Source organism: Tauraco erythrolophus, chromosome 6 (assembly GCF_009769465.1).
Source record: "Tauraco erythrolophus isolate bTauEry1 chromosome 6, bTauEry1.pri, whole genome shotgun sequence".
Classification (NCBI taxonomy): Eukaryota; Metazoa; Chordata; class Aves; order Musophagiformes; family Musophagidae; genus Tauraco; species Tauraco erythrolophus.
The window spans coordinates 61,680,174-61,702,313 of record NC_141470.1 but is presented as its reverse complement, the minus strand read 5'-3'; the positions used below and the strand labels follow the sequence as shown (position 1 = coordinate 61,702,313).

Sequence of the window (22,140 nt, the reverse complement as noted above, 5' to 3'; positions counted from 1 at the left end):
TGTAAAGTAGTTGTAGACCAGTGCTGTTGTGATTGCAATTTTAGTGTTTTAAATGCTGCTTTTTAAAACTATACGGAGATGTTAGTGAACCTGCTGATTTCATTAGCAATACGGTAGTTTTCCAAAGTAGCACACTTTCTTTTTTGATAGGCATCTTATTTTAAATGTGTTCTGTTAGATTGAGCAAACACCTAAAGAATGGTTTTAGTTTAACTGTTTAATTATTTGTAACTGTTTCAATAGAGGTCTGAGGACAATCAAGAAAGACTTCAGGGCCTTGGGATAACTGGTTAAGGGATCAGAAGCACAAGTAGTGTTCTCCTCTATCCTTCCAGTTGTAGGGAATGATGAGGGGAGAAACAGGAAGAGCCAGCAGATCAATACCTGGCTCTGAGCCTGGTGTTGCTGGTAGAATTTTGGGGATTTTGATCATGGGCCTGCTGGTGACAGATGGAGTACACTTGTCTTGAGGGAAGGAAAAGGATCTTTGCACAGGAGTTAGTGGGACTCACTGAAAGAACTTTAAACTAGATTTGAAGGGGGAAAGGGATAAAACCAGACTTGCTAGAGATAAGCCTGGGGCTTCACACCAGTGTTTAAGGGTGTGGTATCGAGGTCCTTTGGTCTGCCGTTTCTGTGAAGGTAGGGGATGGAGAGCCATGCAACAGCAAAGACGCAGGGGCTATTGATGTGTTAGAAACCATCTGGGAATAGTCACGTAGGAATTAGAGCTTTCCCTCCGAAAAGGTGGCAGGATCGATAGCCATCTACAGCAATGCACACAGCATGGGCAACAAACAGGAGGAGCTGGAAGCCATTGTGCAGCAGGAAAACTATGAAATAGTTGCCATCACAGAAACATGGTGGGGTGACTCGCAATGGATATGCTGCAATGGATGGCTATAAACTCTTCAAAAGGTATAGGCAAGAAAGGAGAGGTGATGGGGTAGCCCTGTATGTTAGGGAGTGTTTTGACCATCTGGAGCTTGATGATGGTGATGATAGGGTTGAGTGTTTATGCGTAAGAGTCAGGAGGAAGGCCAAGAGGGCAGATATCATGGTGGGAGTCTGTTATAGACCACCCAACCAGGATGAAGTAGCATACAAAATGTTCTATAAGCAGCTGGAAGAAGTCTCAGAACTGCTAGCCCTTGTCCTCTTGGGAGACTTCAACTTACCAGATGTTTGCTGGAAATAAAACACGTGGGAGAAGAGACAGTCTAGGAGGGTTCTTGGAGCATGTGAAAGATCACATCCTGACAATAGTTGATGAGGGGAACAAACTAGGGAAGGCACCCCACCAGACCTGTTGTTTGTGAACAGAGAAGGACTTGTAAGTGATGTGATGGTTGGAGGCCATCTTGAGCACAGCAATCAGGAAATTATAGTTTCCAGAACGGCCAACAAAGTCTGGAGGGGAGGCTTTGGCCTGTTTAGGAGCCTGGTTGACAAAGTCTCTTGGGAGGCAGTCCTGAAGGGCAAACAAGTTCAGGAAGGCTGGACATTCTTCAAGACGGAACTATTAAAGGTGCAGGAGCGCCAAAAGACAAGCTGATGGGAAATGAGACCAGCCTGGCTGAACAGAGGACTTTGTCTGGAACTCAGGGGAAAAAAAAAAAAAGTTTATGACCTTTGAAAGTAGGAGCAGGCCACTCAGGAGAACAAGGATGTGAGGTTATGTAGGGAGAAAATTACAAGAGTCAAAGTCCAACTAGAACTTAATCTGGCTACTGCCATAAAAGACAATAAAAAATGTTTCTATAAATACATTAGCAACAAAAGGAGGGCTAAGGAGAATCACCATGCTTTATTGGATGCCAGGGGAAAACATAGTGACAAAGGATGAGGAAAAGGCTGAGGGTACTTAATGCCTTCTTTGCCTGAGTCTTTGATAGTAAGACCAGTTGTTCTCTGGGTACCCAGCTCCCTAAGCTGGAAGACAGGGAAGGGGAGCAGAACGAAGCCCTCATAATCCAAGGGGAAATAGTTAGTGACCTGCTGCACCCCTTAGACACACACCAGTCTATGGAGCCAGCTGGGATCCACCCAAGGGTACTGAGGGAACTGGCAAAAGTGCTCACCAAGCCACTTGTCATCATTTATCATCAGTCCTGGCTAACCGAGGGAGGTCCCAGCTGACTGGAGGTTAGCAAATGTGATGCCCATCTACAAGTAGGGCCAGAAGGAGGGTGTGGGGAACTACAGGCCTGTCAGTCAGATCTCAGTGCCAGGGAAGGTTATGGAGCAGATCACCTTGGTGCTATCACATGGGCACGTACAGGACGACCAGCTGATTGAGCCCAGTCAGCATGGGTTTATGAAAGATGGAGCCTGCTTGACTAACCTGATCTCCTCCTTCTATGACAAGGTGAAGGAAAGGCTGTGGATGTTGTCTGCCTAGATTTTAGTAAAGCCTCTGACACTGTTTCCCACAGTATTCTCCTGGAGAAACTGGCTGCTCATGGCTTCGATGGGTGTACGCTACGCTGGGTACAAAACTGGGTGGATGGCCAGGCCCAAAGAGTTGTGGAGAATGGATTTAAATCCAGTTGGCAACTGGTCACAAGCGGTGTTCCCCAGGGCTCTGTACTGGGGCCAGTTCTGTTTAATATCTTTATCAGCGATCTGGATGAGGGGATCAAGTGCAGCCTCAGTAAGTTTGCAGATGACACCAAGTTGAGTGGGAGTGTTGGTCTGCCTGAGGGTAGGAATGCTCTCCAGATGGATCTGGACAGGCTGGATCAATGGGCCAGGGCCAATTGTACGGGGTTCAACAAGGCAAAGTGCTGTGTCCTGCACTTGGGTCACTGCAGCCCCGTACAATGCTACAGGCTTGGGAAGAGTGGCTGAAAAGCTGCCTGGCAGAAAAGGACCTGAGGGTGTTGGTCAACGGCCATCTGAACATGAGCCAGCAGTGTTCCCAGGTGGCCAAGAAGGCCAATAGCATCCTGGCTTTTATCAGGAATAGTGTGGGCCACAGGACTAGGGAAGTGATTGTTGCCCTCAGCGCTGGTGAGGCCACACCTTGAATACTGTGTTCAGTTTTGGGCCCCTCACTAAAAGAAAGACATTGAGATCCTGGAGTGTGTCCAAAGAAGGGCCACGAAGCTGGTGAAGCATCTATAGTCTTATGGGGAGCGGCTGAGAGAACTGGGGTGGTTTAGCCTGGAGAAAAGAAGGCTGAGGGGAGACCTTATCACTCTCTGCAACTACCTGAAAGGAGGCTGTAGCGAGGTGCATGTTGGTCTCTTTTCCCAGGTAACAAGTGATAGGATGAGAGGAAATGGCCTCAAGTTGCACGACGGGAGGTTTAGACTGGATATTAGGAAAAAATTCTTCACCAAAAGGGCTGTCAAGCATTGGAACAGGCTGCCCAGGGAGGTGGTTGAGTCACCATCCCTGGAGGTATTTAAAGGATGAGTAGGTGTGGTGCTTAGGGACATTGGTTTAGTGGTGGACTTGGCAGTGGTAGGTGAACAGTTGGACTTGAGGATCTTAAAAGTCCTTTCCAACCTAAATGATTCTATGATTCTATGATTCCATGATAATATATGCAGGAGTTAAACTCAGATCTATTGCTAATCATCAGTCCTGTAGATACTAAAATGCATATATATGAATTATAGAGTTACGTCGTTGTTCCAGCTTGAGCCCACTTACTCTTTGTAATACCGAATGGTTAGTTATGGCTTAAGACTGAGGATGACTTTTATGTAACTGCAGAGTTTATTTACTGTTGTGTAAATTGCACCTTCATTTGCTTCCTACAATGTAACTATTTTGCAGTATAATAAATAATTAACTTTCCATAATATCAAAAAAAGCTACCTGTATTCGGACAGCTAGTTTTGGAAAAGCCTAGCAGATGTATTGTTCACGTGGCATTTAGATGGATCCAAAAGTTGTCCATGGGCCAAAATCCCTGGGGTTTTTGTCCACTAGAATTTAACAGTCTTCTGTCACTTAACTACTGGGAAGGGTGATTTGCCAGAGTGTATGAGTAGCAGAGGAAGGGATATCTGCTCCTCCTGCTTTGAACACATGCCTTTTGGGAAGTTAATGAATGCTCCTGCAATACTGCTACTAATGACAAATTTTTAGAAGTCCCTTGGCTAGTATCGTTTATTCTGTTGTCTAGTTTTGCTCTTTTTCTTGTTTTTTTTCTTCTACTTTCAAATGATTTTATGTAGAATGTTCAATTTGTATTTTAATCTCGTTGATTTTTGTTAACTACTTGCTGTAAAGGAAACAGCTTTTATAGTTTCAATTAAAATATTAGAGCTTCACAGCTTCTTCTGAGGAGTCTTCCTCAGTTTTCTGAAGGATTTAGCAAGATATGCTGCAATGTCTTAATGCTGGTAGAGTGTTAATGCTGGCTCCCCTGAATCTGCTGTCTGCTAGAACATTCCTTTAAAAAAGGTTACTATTGTGCAGGTACAAGGTGGCAATCTAAAGTTATTTAGAAGTGAGGTGGCCTTGTGTAGTCAGGTTTATAAGACTTATGGAACTCCAAAAGTACTCTTGGAGCTGCCATGGTAGAAGCAGAATAACTGCTGTCTTGGTATGTTGCTGCAGCTGCTTAGCCAGGAAAAAAAAAAAAGTGTGTGTTAAGAATTAGAAATGATATTTAGAAGTTACATGAGGTGTTAGAGCTTTCAAGTTATGCTTATGTAGGTCCAGTTCCTTTCTTCTTGGAAATCGTATATGGCATTCAAATGACTCTTTTTATTACATTTTTTATTTAAACCAGCAACTTGTAGAAGCCTCAGAGAGATTAAAGACCCAATCCAAAGAATTGAGGGATGCCCACCAACAAAGAAAGCTAGCCGTGCAGGAGTTCTCCGAGCTCAGTGAGAGGATGGGAGACTTGCGGTCTCAAAAGCAGAAGCTGTCCCGGCAACTTCGTGATAAAGAAGAGGAGGTGGAACTGAGCCTGCAGAAAATTGATGCTATGCGACAGGACATCCGTAAATCGGACAAGATCAAAAAAGAGGTAGCCTGACAAAATAGCTAACAACAACGTTTCAGCTGCTGCTTATCCAGTGTCTCATATATGATTGTATTGAAAAATTGAGACTGTTAATGATGATGTACATTGTCCATCTGTACGAAATTGCTCCACTAACTCTTCCGTATAACTTTGCTACAGTTCACAGAATAGGTCTTGAATTTGTTTCTAAATGTTTTACTGATGTATCAAGAAACAAACTGAGTCTTCTTTTTTTGTTTGTACTCGAGCTGAGTTTAATCTGGAGGAAACTATCCTTGCTATATGTCTAGCTTTTTAGTTCTTGCATTTTCATTCTTTTAGGTTCTGACTCATACTCAGCTTGAAACCTAGAAAAGCTTAATGTCTTCATGTGCTTTAAGGTTACAGTATTCCGACTTTGTTATTTTTTTTTCCGAATGAATTTTTCTCTTCAGCTGGAGGGAGGAGTAGTGATACAGACTAAATATGTGGTTTTCCTTCCATTGTACAGAATGTCAGTAATATCTTTAAGCAAGTTAATATCCAATTAGGATTCTAGGCAATTTATAGTTTTACATAAGATGAAGTGGATACCCAGAAGAGGGCATAAGAAACAGCTATTGTGGTTAACTCAGAGTGTTTTAGTCACTGAAAAATCATCAAATTTTATGTATTCTCCGGGTGAAATGTAGAAGAGAAACTCAAGAGCTTTATAAACATTGCTAGAAAACTAGCAAATTGAAGGGCTGTCTGTGAAAATGTAAGAGAGAAGCTTCTCAGGCTTTTATCCATGAATAAGAAGTGGTAGTTAACTGGGAGAGGTGAAGGGCTGTGGCACCATATCTGATGTGTAGGGCTGTGGCACCTCGTCCCTAGAGCAGAGTGCAGCGGCATTCAAGTGTCGTTGCTTATTCAGTTAAGTATTTCCATGCAGGGCTTTGTAACCTCCTGTCTTTGTTCATATAATTCCTGTATTCTCCCTTTCCTAACAGCTGTATCAATCTTCTATTCAGAATGTAGTCTATAAGTTCATTATCTTGACCCACAATTCTAAACACAATCCTTTTAAAAACAACCTTGCTAGTTGAATTTGAATGCAGAAAAACAAACCTTACTCTTCCTGTCAGGTTTTAAAACTGCTACTATTGCTTGAACTGCAACAGTTGCCTTAGTTGCCACTAAATCTGCATTGTCTTTCTGATAGGCGTTCATAAGTTGATAAATGGATGATCAAGCTTATTTTGTTCCATAATTGCAAGGTAGAAGTGTTCATTGTTCATATCAGAAGCATTTTGCGATAATTTGGCTCAAAGATTGGGATTTTTAGGCTGCCTTAGTAAATACTGAGGCATGGAGCTGACCTGTAAATGTGAGAGACTTTCTTCTTTCACAATTGCAATTACTTCCTAGTAATTTCCTTCTCTTAGCATTGATAGAAGCTGTGCAGTATCCCTGCACATACTTGGTGTAGTTCATATCAGTACAAAAGGTCATATAGTAATAGTTCTACTGCGTGAGACAGCTGGATGCCTGGATCACTGAAGGCAAAAGAATTAACATGACATTCTGAGATGATTGTTGTAGTGAAGTAATGTAAAATAGAAATAAGGAAAACTTGCTGCTTGTCCATATGGAGGAGAGCAAATAGATAGCACTATCTTGTGTTGAAATGACTTAAAATTACTCTTGTTACAGCTGGAAGCTCAACTTGAAGAAGTTGTAGCAGAAGCATCAAAAGAACGCAAGCTTCGTGAGCACAGCGAGGTCTTCTCCAAACAACTGGAAAACGAACTAGAAGCTCTAAAGGTTACATGTTTTTTGATAAATATTTCCTCATGGCACAGGAGCTGCAACAGTTTTGCTTACTCAATTGTTGATAACCTGTGGGAGACTTAAATTAAAACTACAGCATTCCTAGAAACCTGACCTAACCTGTTCAGATTTGTTTGCTTTTTGCTTGAAAGACTTTAATATCTTGTTGGACACTAATGTCTTGAAAATGTCCAGTTTATATAACTTCTAAGCAGATACTAAACCAATGTGGTCCAAGTCTGTTATCTCTGCAACCCATTTGAACCCCTTTTTAGGGTCATGTAAGCAGAGCAGTCACTTACGTGGCATAAAGCTTGGAGACAGGCACCTTTTAAATCAGTCAGTGCCCAAATAAAAATTTTTCCCAAGTGTCACCAGTTGGACAATTCTAATTTAAAATAATATTCCCAAAATGTAAAGATCATTGTCTCCTCCTGATGGTTTCTCATTCTCTTCTGCAGCTGAAGCAGGGAGGCCGGACAGCAGGTGCCACACTAGAACATCAGCAGGAGCTTTCCAAAATTAAGTCTGAGCTGGAAAAGAAGATCTTGTTTTATGAAGAAGAGTTGGTCCGACGAGAAGCATCACATGTTTTAGAAGTAAAAAATGTGAAAAAGGAAGTACATGATTCAGAGAGCCATCAGCTCGCCCTGCAGAAAGAGATCATGATATTAAAGGATAAATTGGAGAAAGCGAAGCGAGAGAGGTAAGGTTTTGGGCATGATTCATCAACTATGGATTTCTTGTGTGTATTGAATTGCATAGGTATCTGTGCAGGTTGGTATTTCACCTCAACTCTGTTTATTCCTTTTTGAAAATCCCAGTCTACAGGTTCAGCAGTGTTACAGTATAAGTCTTTCTATTTCTTGTCCTTCTCCTTAGGCACAGTGAAATGGAGGAAGCAATAGGAACAATGAAAGAGAAATACGAGCGTGAAAGGTCTATGCTCTTGGAAGATAACAAAAAGCTAACAACAGAAAATGAGAGGGTAATTATTTTAGGAAACGTTTTTAAGCAAAATATAATTCTTACTTTGTTACTCTCTGATGTTGAAATAGTCTACTCATTGATCAGAACAGGATCTGTGAATGTTCAGGCAGTATCTGAATAAAACAAATGTCATTTTTGCCAGTGTCAGAGATCTGACTAAATAGTAACTTACCATCTCAGTACTGCTCTTCGTGGGATCGATTCCCACAACTCAGAGGGCACCACCTTCTGATTTCTTCATGAAGGCCGCACAGAGAGGAGCGTTTACAAAGACTTCCTGCCTTCCTGGTGGCTTACAGTTAAACCTCATTCCTTTCAAGGACCTCTACACTTGCTTTTTCTTTGCCTTTGTTTTGGATTGTTTTGTGTGAACTGGCAAGATGTTCTACGCTCAGGAGCTAGACTCCAGTTCCACAAAAAAAGAACCTCTTCCAGTTGTTTCTTCTCTGTTAGAACTTCTGGGTAGTCCAGAGTGGTCTTTTTTGTTCAGATTCTATAGGTGTGTAGACATACACATATGTAAAAAGTCTGAAACTGACATAAGTCACAAGTGAAATTAATCTTTTGTTTCAGCTCTGCTCCTTTGTGGACAAATTAACAGCACAGAACAGACAGCTAGATGATGAGCTCCAAGACCTAGCAGCAAAGAAGGAGTCTGTTGCTCACTGGGAAGCTCAGATTGCAGAAATTATTCAATGGTATGTGCTGTTTAGGGATCCAGATGGCCACTTTCAACTTTTGAAATATTGATTAGCTTTTTTTAACGTATAGCTAGACCCTTTCTCTTTGTCTGGGATCAACAAAAGCATGGTACTTCTGAGTGATGATTAACTGTTTCTCTTCTGCTTGCTAGTATTGCTGAGTGGTAATGACAAGTGAAATTGTCAGATGCCATTAAATATGAAGGAGAGGGCTTTAGTGTCAACTTGATTCAGTCTCTAAAGTGATCATTAAATAATGTTTTGATAGATTCGTTCAGGAGGCTGGTCATGATTTAAAAGGTCCATGTTAACATATAGAACCTCACTAGCTGCACTAGACAAGCATTTGCATTAAATTCATGGTTCAGTTCTTCCCTCTGTTATCTGCTGTTTTAGCAAGCTGTGTGCAAGTATTTGCAGGAAGACAGGAAGGACTTGAAGGTAGCCCTTATAAAAATTGAGCAAGCAATATGTAGATCATGTTCCAAACAATAACAGTGAATCTCTGCAGAACTCTTACTGATGGTGGAAGGGAAACTTCAGTTTCCCTAGCAACTGCCACAATCAAGAGAATCAGATAAAAGAAAAATCTAAAGCAGGCAATCTAAGATATATTCAGTTTTCTGTTGTTGGGAGAGTTTTCCCTGCCCTTTCCATTTCTGTTACGTCCCTGAATCCAGTGCAGACAGTCTGATTATTTGGTGGTACAGTATTTGGTGCCATGAAACTGTAAAGTAACAGTTTTTTGTAATTGCACAACAGGGTAAGTGATGAGAAGGATGCTCGTGGCTATCTCCAGGCATTAGCTTCCAAGATGACAGAAGAACTAGAATCATTGAGAAGTTCCAGTCTGGGATCACGAACACTGGTAAGAAAATAGTAAGCATCCAGTTACCCTGGGGGTGTCTAAGAAGCTACGTTTTTAGCTTCAGCTATCTGTTCACAATCAGAATTATTTTCTAATAAATCCTTTGTTCCGCTTGCTAGTTTTTATCTATTGCTTGTGAAATCCATCTAGGTAATCTGATCAGAATTGGATAATTACAGGGGGCAGTTGTTTCATACTAATATCTGCCATCACAAACTGCTTTAAGCACTACCAAGGAGAGAAGAAACGATAACTTACACCATTGAAGGGGAGAGTACAGAAATGTACCTCACCATGTTAGATGCAACTGAATAATTTTAATTACTGTTGCAGGAGATGACAAAGTAAGTTTTCTTTTGTGAATAAGTATTAGCTGGTTGATATTGTTACAAACTGGTGACACACTGAGAGCATGTAGTTATATTTACATGCAGAACAATGAGACCTTGTGCCATAATTTTCCCATACAGTAGTGACGTCAATTCATAAAAAAAAGTCTGCAAAATAGAAGAGCTCTCACAAAGGAGTATGGTTTCAAAGATGAAAACACTGTTTTGCCTTGGCAGGTACTAAACACCTGCATGAGGAAAGAGAGCGCCATTTGCAGCTAGATGTGGAAGCCCGTGTCCCTAGCAATGCCAGTCAGCACAGTCTGCCATGCACAGAGTCTGTCTGCTGCTGGTTTACACAGATAAGTTACTCGCCCCTTCCAAACCTATGAATAGGAGAGAGTAAGAGAAAGTTATGACTTCTATGAGCTAACATTTGCCTACATCATCAAGAGACAATTATAATATTGAGAGGTTTAATAGGAAGAAAGAGCGAATCAAACGTAGTTGGTGTTTTCTTCTTAGCTACTGCCAGAATAAAGAAGGCTCTATGTTCTTTGTATTACAGCTGGTTTTGTAACTTCAGCAGAACCTGATCTAAGGCAATTATTTTTCAACATTAAAAAAAAAAAAGTCTCTCATTTTCATGACTGTTATTTGCAAGTTCGTGTCTGATTAGAGAGGTGTCTACTAGGGAATATCAAAAATGTAGTTGGTGCTGAAAAATGCCGGAAAAGCTCAGAATATCAGCTTTTGAGGGTAGTAGGGTGGAATTGCATGATGTATGCAGAAGTATAGTGTATACTACTTAGCAAGTCTAAGAATTGTTTAGACAAATGTTCTAGGTATCTTGGGTATTTCAAGACCCAGATTATTTCATTTTTTTCATGGTTTTGCCACTCTTGGTTGGTTTTAGATTAGTAAGTTTTACCTTAAATTGAAAGCCCAGTATGTTGCTGCAAGTTTTATACTCTTTTCTAGATTGGACAATGAAAACTAGCCATTTTCAATGAGTTCTCTCAGTTTGACTTCCATGCTTAGTGATCCAGCGTTTTGGTTTCAAGCATATTGTGTTAGTGGTTCAACCAGTATAAAAATTGCTCATTACTTCATTTTTGTGTAACAAAGTCTGACTATCAACTGATTTCCATGCAGCAGGTGTACTGTCCATAAGTAATTAAAAGAGCATTCTCTGAACCAGTGTGAAAGCTAATTTTGGTTTTTCAACAAGAACAGAAACACTTTTAGACAGTTAAAATTCAGTAACTTTCTGCAACAGGATCCACTTTGGAAAGTGCGTCGCAGTCAGAAGTTGGATATGTCAGCTAGGCTGGAATTACAGTCTGCCCTTGATGCAGAAATTCGTGCCAAGCAACTAGTTCAAGAAGAGCTACGAAAAGTTAAAGATGCAAACATATCTTTTGAAAGGTAATGAGGGCTTTAGTTCTGTTTGGGTTTTAATGTACTGCTCTAACCTGCTGATTAGAATAGTAACAACTTTCTTAAAATGGTCCTTTGTGCCTGGGATACTGGACTTTGCCAGAAAGGTCCAATTCTACAGGCTACACACTTCTTACATACTCAAATGAGAACTGTAAAAAAATTTTTCAGTAAACATTTCACTGCTGTGAATAGCTTTGTAATAAGATACAGATCTCGGGCACCTAAGGGAAAAAAAGCGTAAGAGCAAATTCAGAGCAAATTCAGTACCTTTTCTTAGACTAACTGGAGAGCAGATACATTCTTGGGAATTAAAAGCCAAGCTACTATTAGAATATTTTTGTTTGGGAGATATCTGCAATGATAGCAGGAGTCTCAAGTACAATTTTCACTGTCTAGTCAAAAAGTGAGGTGCCTATTCAGGGGGGAAATAAAATTAATCAGCCTTAAAAAAAAGCATAATAAATTTAAAAAAACCACCACCACACCTCAGAAAAAAAAAAAGAAAAAAAGGCATTTTCCAAAACTCTTGAGATATAGAACCAGAAATTAACAACTCTGTGCACTGACAATCCTGCCTTTGAGATATTTCAGATTGCATTTTGATCATGTTGTGTTGCTTTAGCAAATTAAAGGAATCAGAAGCAAAAAATAGGGAACTGTTGGAAGAGATGGAAGGTTTGAAGAAAAAACTGGAAGAAAAATATAGAACAGATTCAGGTAATTAAGTTACTTTGTTTTTAACAGAGTTCTAACACCACCTGTTATGTTGCCTGTTAGCTAAGCCTGTTCTGCTTTGGGTTTTAGGTCTCAAACTTCCAGACTTTCAAGATTCCATTTTTGAGTATTTCAACACCTCACCTCTTGCACGTGATCTGACTTTCAGAGTGAGTTATTATGTAAAATAACTATTTAAAATATTTAGTTATTATTTAAAATAACTATAAAAATATGATAACTGAATCATATTTTTATTACATAAAAGTAAGACTTGGGCACTATATGGTGCATTTGGATCTGGCATATTAGCCAAATTAGCGTGACACAGAATTGGATGCCCAATATCAGATTGCTTGACATTTTGTAGAGAAGCTGACACCTTTGGGAAATAATTCCCACAAGTTCACGTTAATTATTTCCTTTTCTAGCTTTTCTGTTTAGGTTAATCTCAAACATTTGGCTAAATAAATATCTATTGAGGGCTTTTGGGGAAGGTTGGCACACCCTGTTAAGGGATTAAATGCTTTGCAGTTGGAAGATGCTGGTTAATACAAGGAAAAGTATTCACACAGTTCAAGGAGTATTTAGACAGATATGTAAAATTGTTGGCTCCAGATCTTAATGGCGTGGTTAGAGTAGAAGGAGCTGGGAAAAGAATCAGAGGACCCACAGATGTTGGTGTAATAAGTTTATCCTGACACACCCTCTGATCCGTAGAAAACTAATCATACAAATCAGAGCTCCAAGTGAACATTTTGCTTCAAAAGATTTGTGTGTTCCCTGAGGAAGCAGCTGTTAAATGCAACATTGAATCACATTTCATTACTTCATGAACTCTTGATCCATGAAGATTTTCTGGGATGTTTTTTTGCAAAACATGTAGGCAGTTTAGGATAAAACCAAGAGCTTGAATGGGAAAGAATAATTTGTTTTGTTTATGGAGCTGAGTTAAAGGGGCTCAGGTTAAAACCTCATCAGTCTGGTCAGATTTTATATCTGAAATGTGTACTTTCTATATTTTTTTTTTTTTCAAAATTGTCACTGTTGCTGATAAGAGAGCCTGTGGACATGCTGTGATATTTACGTACTACACTTTGTGTATGTGCTGTTCCTAGTCACAAAATGTCCACACTGGCTTTCTTGCTGAAGCAGCAAGATATGCTATATGGATGGGGGGGGGGGGGGGGGGGGGGGGAAGCAAAAAAGATGATATATGCTACTATCTGAATAGTAATTTTTATCTACTGACCTTGATATTGTAAAACATTGCTTTAAAAAGTACCAGATATACTTAAAGCAGTAACATGTAGAATATCAAGCCCGTAACTAATCAAGATTCCATTCTACAGATCCTGCAATAAATATATAGTCGCTGTGGAAATGCAGGTGGCATTTTCTGATGAATTACATTACAATTGCTGATACTGTACTTAATGACTTCCATTAACAGGTTTCTTTCACGTGTACTTATAAAGATAGTCCATGTCATCTGCTCTGGGTTAATTTAGTTTGAATAAATATCATTTGGCCATATAAAACATTTTATTTAGCTCTCCTATTAGTATTCTATCTGAAGTTTTCCTGTGGGTGATAAGTGATCGTTTTTATCCCTCATATCTGTTACAACAAAGGATTCTGTTTCTTCTTCGTCTACATCTTCTCTGCTAGCCTTTTGGGAAGAAGTAAGTTTTTGCTAGTAGTTTTGTCTCCTTATTTTGTTGTGATCTGTCATAGTAAAAATGGCCCTCTAAAACTAGATATTTTACTTCCTTAACTTCTCTGTAACTTAATCCACTAAATAGAGCTAGTTTAGTTTTCTTTTAATACCTATTTACAGGCTTACTATTTTATATTTTGACTACCTATATGGCTAAAGCTGAATCACACTTAGCTTTTTTTAAATAGTTCATATTACATAATGGTACAATTTGATCTTAAATGGCCCAGCCCTACCAATCAGTTAATAACAACAAAAAAAATAACAAATATCTGAACATACTTAGTGAGCTAACTGAACTTGTGCCATCTTCCTGTCTAAACTGGCTGGGAAGTGAGTGATTCATTACTTGTTGCCTTTAGTGCTAATTACATCATTGATGTGAAGTCTGATCTGATGTTTGTTAATCATGATTTTCATGATGTCCTCAGAGTACAGTAATATAGTATCCTAGTTCCACACCCAGCTTCTTTAGCTCTGGAATTGTAGCATACTTCCCCCTTGTGCTGGCAATTAGTAGTTGCTAATTTAAGTGTGAAATTAATAGAAGGCTTGTAATAGATGCTAGTCTTAATGTTAGTGAAATATAAGACAGTGTGATTAAATAGGTATGATTCTTTTGGTGACACAGGCCAGCCATTTTTTAGGAACTTTGAAAAAGACTGTGTAGTACTGCTTTAAGAATTTTATTTGTGGCAGAGTTGCTGGCTGCTGTGTGCTAGAAAAACCCTAGTGTAGTAAGCTACCATGAGAAATAATCTATTTTATGGATGATTGCCAAGGTTCTCAAACATCATTCCATACCTGCATGCAAGAGATTAGACACAGCCTTGCTGGGAGAAGGCGGCTGTTTACAGCATTTATGCTGCTTACTATGAGGTTTCGCATTTCAGTACTTCCAGCTTTACAGCTTTTCTGTCAGGTGGCAGGATCTGTTTTGAGGAAATATTTTTTTTTTTTTCAGAGTGAAAAGTTGTTAGATGTATGTGTACTGCGTATAGAAATCAGCATTGTTTTTTCTTTCCGTTTTGTTGGTGTGAGAACACTTCATCAGATCTGTGGTATCTAATCTAACATGTTTTCTGTCACTTTTGCAGACCAGTTCTGTTAGCGAGCAAGAAACGCAGGGTCCCAAGTCAGAAGTTTCACCATCTACTTCAGTTGTAACTGCAGAGCAACAACAAGAAGTAAGAGAGCCGTTATTTTCCCCTGAAGAGTAATTCACTAGAAAGTCTCTCTTGGTTCATGATAAATACATATTGCAGCAGTCATTATGAAGAAGAAGAATTGAATGTTGCTTATTTGCAATGTGTCAGTGTTAATTGCACCTGCTTTGAGGACAGTTGCAAATGAAACCTTTTCACTGCCTCTATGTATGTTGATGTACCTCATTTTCATATGTTTTCTGTATTGCTACTTGTTTGTTAGTGTGCAGGCTTTCCTGTGAGTGCTTTAAAACACAATCTGTTTCTATAAAACAGAATGACTATGTTTATGATGATTAAATTTTTGATAATTTTCAAAAAAAAAAAAAAAAGAAAAAAAATTAATCAGAAAACAATAAGCTTTGCCACCCCAATCTTGAAACAAATTCTTGAAGCCTCCTTTTGCTCAATTACAGTTTTTTGTGATTCAGGAACCAATTCGGCTTCAGAGGATGCCTGCTGCTCCTTCCCCCACCATTCAGTCCATTTCTCTAGCTGTACCAAAGGTAGGGGGACTGTGCTAACCATGTTCTAAAGAACAAAGGAAAAAAATGTAATTTGTAAATTAGCCCTCCATGTTTGTTCTTGTCCTGTTTGGGTTTGTCATGTGTGTGTTTGTTAGGTCTGTGTTTTTAATCAAATGTTTCCATATGCAAGTTGATGGGTTTTGATTTGTCAGAAGAGAGACAAAATATATTCGATTGTAGGTTTGAGTGTCTTATGCAGTCGGAAATAAAACTGTTGCTGTTGTCTCACAGCACCTTTTACAAGCTGTCCTTACTTAAAAGAAGCCCAAGTTTCATCATGTACTCTGATATAGTGGAGGGTGGTGAAGGGAGATGCTTGCATAAGTTCAGAAAGTGAAAAGTTGTTATTTTTTTTATCCCGAATGTGTCTTTCAGCCTAAAGCTCACCAGCTCAATATCAAGTCATTCACAAGCCCTACTCAGTGTAGTCATTGCACCTCTCTTATGGTGGGATTGGTTCGGCAAGGTTATGCCTGCGACGGTGAGTCAGTTAAACTTTCTTTGTATTTTCAGCAAGTCCCTGAAGAAATCATCCCAAAACACTCACGTCTTTTAAGGCAACCGTTTCTTTGGGGAGAGAAATGTAAGAGAGGGATGGCTACCACTGAATGGTTCTCCTTTCTTTTGCATCATCATCAGAATTCTACAGTCAAAGAATTTAATATAAGCCGTCATGGTTCTCTTTTGCATTACTAGTTAGTTCTGATCCCATTAGTGCTGTTATAGTGCGAGTTGGTGGGGAAGGCAGGACTATTTCCTGTTTCTGTAGTGGAGAAGACTATGGGAATGTTCTGGTAACATGAATCTGAGTCTGTCGGTTTTGTGCTATCCTGATCATAAACCCTGGATGTTGGGAGGACTATTTGCTAGGTTTTTTGGCCTGTAGCTTGTCTTGCTGTTCATTAGTTTTATTTAAAATGCTTTCTCTGATGTATGTGTCACTATTGAATTCCATGTTTGAGTATATGGAGGTATTTTTATTTCAAAATACATAGCTGTATCTTGATCAGAGACATGAACTCAGTAAGTAGTCCACAAATCTGTTGAAGACACTGTAATATAAATAACTTTATTGTATTTCTGTGCCCAGCTTAGTTCTTGCTGGTGACACCCTCTCCACTGGCACCTTCAGTATCATATTCAGATTACCTTATCCGCTCTTCAGGGTTTTGTTCCTGGCAGATCTTCTGGTGGCAGTTCTTCCCCAGGAGCACCTGTCGCTCTTCCAGCACTTGCCCTGGAGCTGCCTTTTGTCTCTTGTTGCTGACAGTTCTGAACTCTTTGTTTTGCATCTTTTTCTGCAAGTTCGAAACAGTCTTTTTCCCTTAGTGTAGCTTTCAACTCTTTTTTTTCTTGTGTGTTTTGATTAAGCTCTGCATCATTAGTTTTCCAGTTTGCCTCTTCTACACCAGATCTTGATATCTACAGAAAAAGCTAGAATCACATTGACATAAGAATAGATATATCTCCAGAATAGATACGTCTCTAGAACAAAACTTTGCCATGTTCCACTCCCAATCACTTGATTTTTCCAGTTCCTCCTCTTTTTTGTGTTGGAGACTATGGTAAAATACAGCTGGGCTTCCAGAAGCCTGTGGAATTGGCTCTGTTCTGTGGATTTTCCCTATTCTGCAACTGATGTGCCTTGATATGCACAGTCCCAAATAGTTGTTGCTTCCTGAAAACGCTGAATCTATTATCTGGTCTTGGGGAGCACCTACAGTACTTCGCATGCATGACTCTTTGGTAACCCCTGTCCTCCTGGGAGCAGACTGTAGCTTAGAGAACAAGCCAGACAGCCTGCTCTGGCCTGCCCTCTTTCCTGGCTCTTCCCTTGGGCATCGTAAGGAGGAGGTTTGTAGCCCAGTCTGTGGCTCTAGCAGAAGCAGGCTATTTCCAGATTTTGTGGAATCCTTTGACCCTTCGTAATTAAGGTGACTAGATGTGCATAATGTATCTGCCAGATGCCCGCTTCTGAGAATACGATTAGGAGGAAGCACAGGATAGATCACAGTGCCGTGCCACTCTCCCACTGCCTTCCCAAAGCTACTGGTGGAAACAGGCAGTCAACCAGGCAAAATCTCTGTAGAAAGATCTGGCCCATTAACTGTGCGCCAGGTGCCTCGATATACATGCTAATTCATTCCACAGTTCTTGTAGTCTACCTCACGTGATGTTTTTTCCTGTGTAGTGCTTCTGTGCGAAGTGCTCTATCAACAAGAGACCTAAAGACCTCTGTCCCTTACTGGTGCAGCACAAAGTGGTACAAAGTGTTGTAACTGGCAAGTAAGGATGCAACAGTTAGTGTAGATGTTTGCTCCTTATTTGAACTCTGAGAGAGAGAGCGAGAGAGAGATGTTTGTGTATATATATGCCCTTTTCACAACATAGCATTTCAGTCCTTGTCCCCTGGTTTCTACTTTATTATGCTTTCAAGTCTGTTGCCTGTGTTTAATAGTTTAGCTCTTTCTATTTTTTTGGTCAGTTTAGTTTTACTTTTGTCTTTGCAGTATTCCTGCATGCTTAGATCAAATTAAACACCTGCCATGTTTATCTTGTCTCCTATCATGGCCCCGTAATTCTTATTCCTCCTTTATTAATACTTTTTCTGTTCTGTGACTGGGTTAGTTGTTGCTTAACACTAGCGAGCTGACTAACTCCTTTTCCTTCTGGAAAATGCTTTCATAAATTCCTTTGAAATGTGGTCTCAGTTCCTGCTCTTTATGGAAGTAATAGGCTTGAAAAAGAAAATAAAAGCATTTCAGGGAGGCTCCTGTGATATCTAGGTGTGTTCACTCCTTTAGCATAGTGGGTTATTGCAATATTTGACTGCCAGTTTCAGTGTGATTAATTGATTTGCTGATTGTACGGGTAGACTACGTTAATCTCCTGTTACGACTGACTCATACACGCATTTCACTGTCAATTTTCTCTTTTGTACTTAGTGTGTTCATTTGCATGCCATGTTTCCTGCAAGGATAGCGCACCTCAGGTCTGCCCCATACCTCCTGAGCAAGCCAAAAGGCCTCTTGGAGTAGATGTGCAAAGAGGAATAGGAACTGCCTATAAAGGTTATGTCAAGGTAATAGTCTTTTGTTCTTGGAAAAGAGGAGAGTACTAAACTTCACTTACAACTGTGCAGCTTGGAACCTCTGTGTTTAAACAGATCTCCTAAATTGTGCTAAATCCTTAAGGCTTTGTGTGCCATCCATGTAACTTACTTAACCTTCGTTGCTTTAGATGTGGGAGAAAGAGTTGTTTTTACTACAAGAGCTAAAGGTTAGTAGATTAGTAGCTACAATGTCCATAAGCAGCAGCGGGGGACAAAAAAAACCCCATGCTTTAAGGAGGAATTCCTGTCATTGTCAATGTAAGCATAATCTAAAGGTAAACTGTCCTTCCATTTTGGCATTTGCGGAGTATAAAAGCCCCATCTTTTGTCCTAATACTACCTGATACATTTGTTAAACTGTAACAGGAAATGGTTGAACTTAAGGAAGGAAAAATGATTGCTTGATTACTTGACATTTTTCACTCTGTTTTGAAGGGCAAGTAGAACGTGTTCTAATTCCGTTGATCTAAGTATAAGCTTTTCTAAATGTCCCTGCTTTCTCCATCTACTACACGTGCTTACATTTAATAAGCAATCAGTTATTTATACGCAGGTCCCAAAGCCTACAGGAGTTAAGAAAGGGTGGCAGAGGGCTTATGCAGTTGTCTGTGACTGTAAACTGTTCTTATACGATGTGCCTGAAGGAAAATCCACCCAGCCTGGAGTTGTTGCAAGTCAAGTCTTGGATCTCAGGTTTGTATTATTATGACAGAGTAGAAATCCTCTGTATCTGTTTCTCAACAGGAACATTTATTTATAGTACACAAGAAACTTTATGGGTCATGACAGCTCTGTTCTGAGGTTGCAGATATAGACTGCAGCTAAGTTTAGGCTGAATGAATTGGTTCAACAACAAGTCACTGAAATGACTTTATAGTCACTTACACTACAGTCAGTAATATTTACAATATTAGCATACTTCTTCCTAGAATTCCATATGCACATGTGGAAAACAAACAGACTTTGGTAGATTGTTTTTTCCCCTTCACTCTGACCTCAACATTGAGTCACAGATCATCCCATAGCCTGTAGTTTTAGGAGCATTAGAAAAAACTGAAGTCGTCTTCAGAAAAGCACCAACTAATTTACAATGCAAGTAGCTCTGACCCTACCTTGTCACAGGAGTCCTTTCTTCATGGTGAACCGTTGGAACCGCTGAACACTCTACGAAAGATCTAAGACTTACATTGATCAGAGTAACAAAGAAGGTTTTTTATTTCAATTTATGGAAATATCAAGAAAGTGTAATAGCTTTTAAAGTTACAGCACCTTCTATCTCTGTTGAATATAAAGTTTGCATTCACAAACACCTTGATGTATATTTTTTCCAGACAGTAGTACTGTGGGGTTGCAACAGTACTGCTGTTCCATTTTCACATTTGTTTTCTGAGAACCATCAGTGTCGGCTTTCTCTGACTTGCTGGCAGCGGGCACAGAAGCGTGGAAGCATTGCAAATAACAGCATTCACATCAGTATATTGCTTGAAGCAACTCAGACAGATATTATAGCAACTGTCCCATGCTTTATCTGCTTGTTGTACTGCCTCTTTGAGTCTGTCTTCTGAGGATTCTTAGATGTTTTAATAGACATTAACCACCACAGCTATGAATTCCAGCACAGGCAAGTTTCAGGCATTAGTGTCATCTTTACACTAAAATTGGCAATTATGGTGATCAACTTGGTCAAATTCAGTTTTAAAAGGCTTGTGTAGACAAGCCTCTGGGGTGGAGCACTCTGAAATGCAAAAGTTGTTCTGATGTCTGTTTATTTTACTGTAATAGAGAATAAAATCTAGCTGTTTTGAAAACCCTTATTTGAATCCCACAAACTATAATTATGTTGCCAAGAGCTTTTTATGTGATTTTTCTTTTTTTCCAAAGGCCCCTCTCTTGCTACACATTGAGGTATGAATTATTCATTTCTAATGTGTCTGCTGGGCTGGAAGAGCAATATTCTTGCTGCTAATTGTAGAATAGGTGTGGTTGGTAAACCAAAACTACACAAAGCCACCCCACTTAACTTTAGGTGGACTGAGTTACACGTACTGAGTGCTGTAGAAACATAACTAAAGCTTGTGAGTTGTTTGGGTCAAGGATGGTTAGAGCATAACAAAGCAGTGATGGCAGTTGTGACCTCTGTGCGGTGTTAGGAGATTGCAGCCTATTGAAACAGCTATGATATCAATTAGATTTTGCTGAATAATGTTAGCGTGTGCATGTATGTGATTGCCTTGCTCTCTTTCTTATTAGAGATGAAGATTTTTGTGTGAGCTCTGTCCTAGCATCGGATGTAATACACGCAACTCGTAAAGACATCCCTTGTATATTCAAGGTATGGCTACCAATTTACTCTTAAAGAAAATACAAGTTAAATACCAGTGTTTTGTTTTCATAGTGAAGTATGTTATCCATATTTATTGTTTATGAGGTTATGCAGAAGTGTAAGAATTTACAAGGGATGCTGAAATGCATAGAAGAACAATATGGTACTCTTCTTATAACTGAATTGTAAAGAGCAAAGTCCTTCTTCCTTTGTTACTTCCTTGTATATAAAGTTTAGCATTTTTATTTTCTTGATTATAATTCAATATATTTTTGCCTCCTTTTCCAGTGATATTACCAGATCCTGGTTTTTCTTTCTTAGCTTTGGAGGACTCTTGCTTTAGGAACTGATGCTATAACAGAGTAGGCTGAAGCTGGGTTGTGCTCACTGATTCTAGTTTGCCATGTATTGTCTTGTATAAAAAAAGGAATTTGAAATTTCAGTTTCCTTAATTTCATATTTAAGCAGAGCAGTAAAAAATTTAAAATAAGAGAAAACAATTAGTTTAGATATAATATCCTCTTTAATGTATGTAACAGGAACTTATTTCCTAGGTTTTATGTGAATTACATTTACCCTGGACTTTTAAAATATAGAGAAAAGTATGTTAGTAGCCGATATCTATAATCCCTTGCATTTGAATACAGAAGCACTGTTTTCAGCGTCTCTGATCCTTAGTCGTTTAGAATCAAGCCAGTGGAACATGGAAGCCAAAGAGCCGACAGTCACATGCAGTCCCAGTTTTGGTCCTTTATGGTTTTACAACCCTCAAGGGTTGGCTATTTGAATGCTTCTGTGGCTTGGCTTTTCTGCTTTTTTGTAGAAATATTTTCTGCAGTGGATTTTCATCCTTTAATTTACTACTACTTTAACTTTCATTGTCTTCTTACTTGTTTCTAAATGTATTTCTTTTGTTACCATCTACCTGCTCTCTTCTCAAATTAGCAAATGTCGAATACTATGGAAAAGGACTTCTGAGGAGAGAAAATGAGCTGTGCAGAATGGTGGTTGATTCATTTAAGGACAAGGCATCCTGACTTGCTGCTCTAATTTCTGCCTGCAGTTTTTAACTGAAAGGGTATTTAAGAAAAAAACTTTTGTCAGATATCCCCATTTAAGAATACTTGTAATACATGACAAAATGCCTTCATGGTTTGATCAGATTATCCCCTACCAAAGAGATCTGATGAATTAACTAGAAGCCTGGTGTATGAGTATATCTATTTAGATACCTTGTACAGGGACCAGAGAAGATGCTGCCAAAGACCACCTCTTTTCTCGGTATTTATGTCCTCCTTCCAAAGAAGGAATTTCTAAAACTGGAAACCATTAACATCTGGTGCAAGAGAGTCTATTTTCTCTATTTCATTTAATGCTAGATTTGCATCTTGCTAACATAATGACATTGAGTTGCTTCTACACAGCAG

The 22,140-nt window shown here is 39.4% G+C and overlaps 1 protein-coding gene across 11 annotated transcripts in view; it reads left to right on the top strand.

Annotated features, from left to right (window-relative positions):
* The window catches only part of CDC42BPB (CDC42 binding protein kinase beta), a 102,919-nt gene that overhangs the window by 65,466 nt on the left and 15,313 nt on the right, over positions 1–22,140 (top strand). For 4 of the 11 annotated variants that reach the window (XM_086613543.1, XM_086613542.1, XM_086613552.1 and 1 more), the window contains 16 exons: positions 4,751–4,993; positions 6,665–6,775; positions 7,243–7,487; positions 7,664–7,769; positions 8,345–8,469; positions 9,235–9,340; positions 10,949–11,097; positions 11,735–11,829; positions 11,917–11,996; positions 13,461–13,511; positions 14,644–14,733; positions 15,183–15,257; positions 15,654–15,759; positions 18,224–18,360; positions 18,944–19,083; positions 20,641–20,722. In XM_086613543.1, the coding sequence (XP_086469669.1) occupies positions 4,751–4,993; positions 6,665–6,775; positions 7,243–7,487; positions 7,664–7,769; positions 8,345–8,469; positions 9,235–9,340; positions 10,949–11,097; positions 11,735–11,829; positions 11,917–11,996; positions 13,461–13,511; positions 14,644–14,733; positions 15,183–15,257; positions 15,654–15,759; positions 18,224–18,360; positions 18,944–19,083; positions 20,641–20,722 (1,941 nt within the window). Of the gene's footprint in view, positions 1–4,750; positions 4,994–6,664; positions 6,776–7,242; positions 7,488–7,663; positions 7,770–8,344; positions 8,470–9,234; positions 9,341–10,948; positions 11,098–11,734; positions 11,830–11,916; positions 11,997–13,460; positions 13,512–14,643; positions 14,734–15,167; positions 15,258–15,653; positions 15,760–18,223; positions 18,361–18,943; positions 19,084–20,640; positions 20,723–22,140 lie in introns of all 11 variants that reach the window. The other 7 variants (XM_086613544.1, XM_086613545.1, XM_086613547.1 and 4 more) reach the window with 5 other exon arrangements.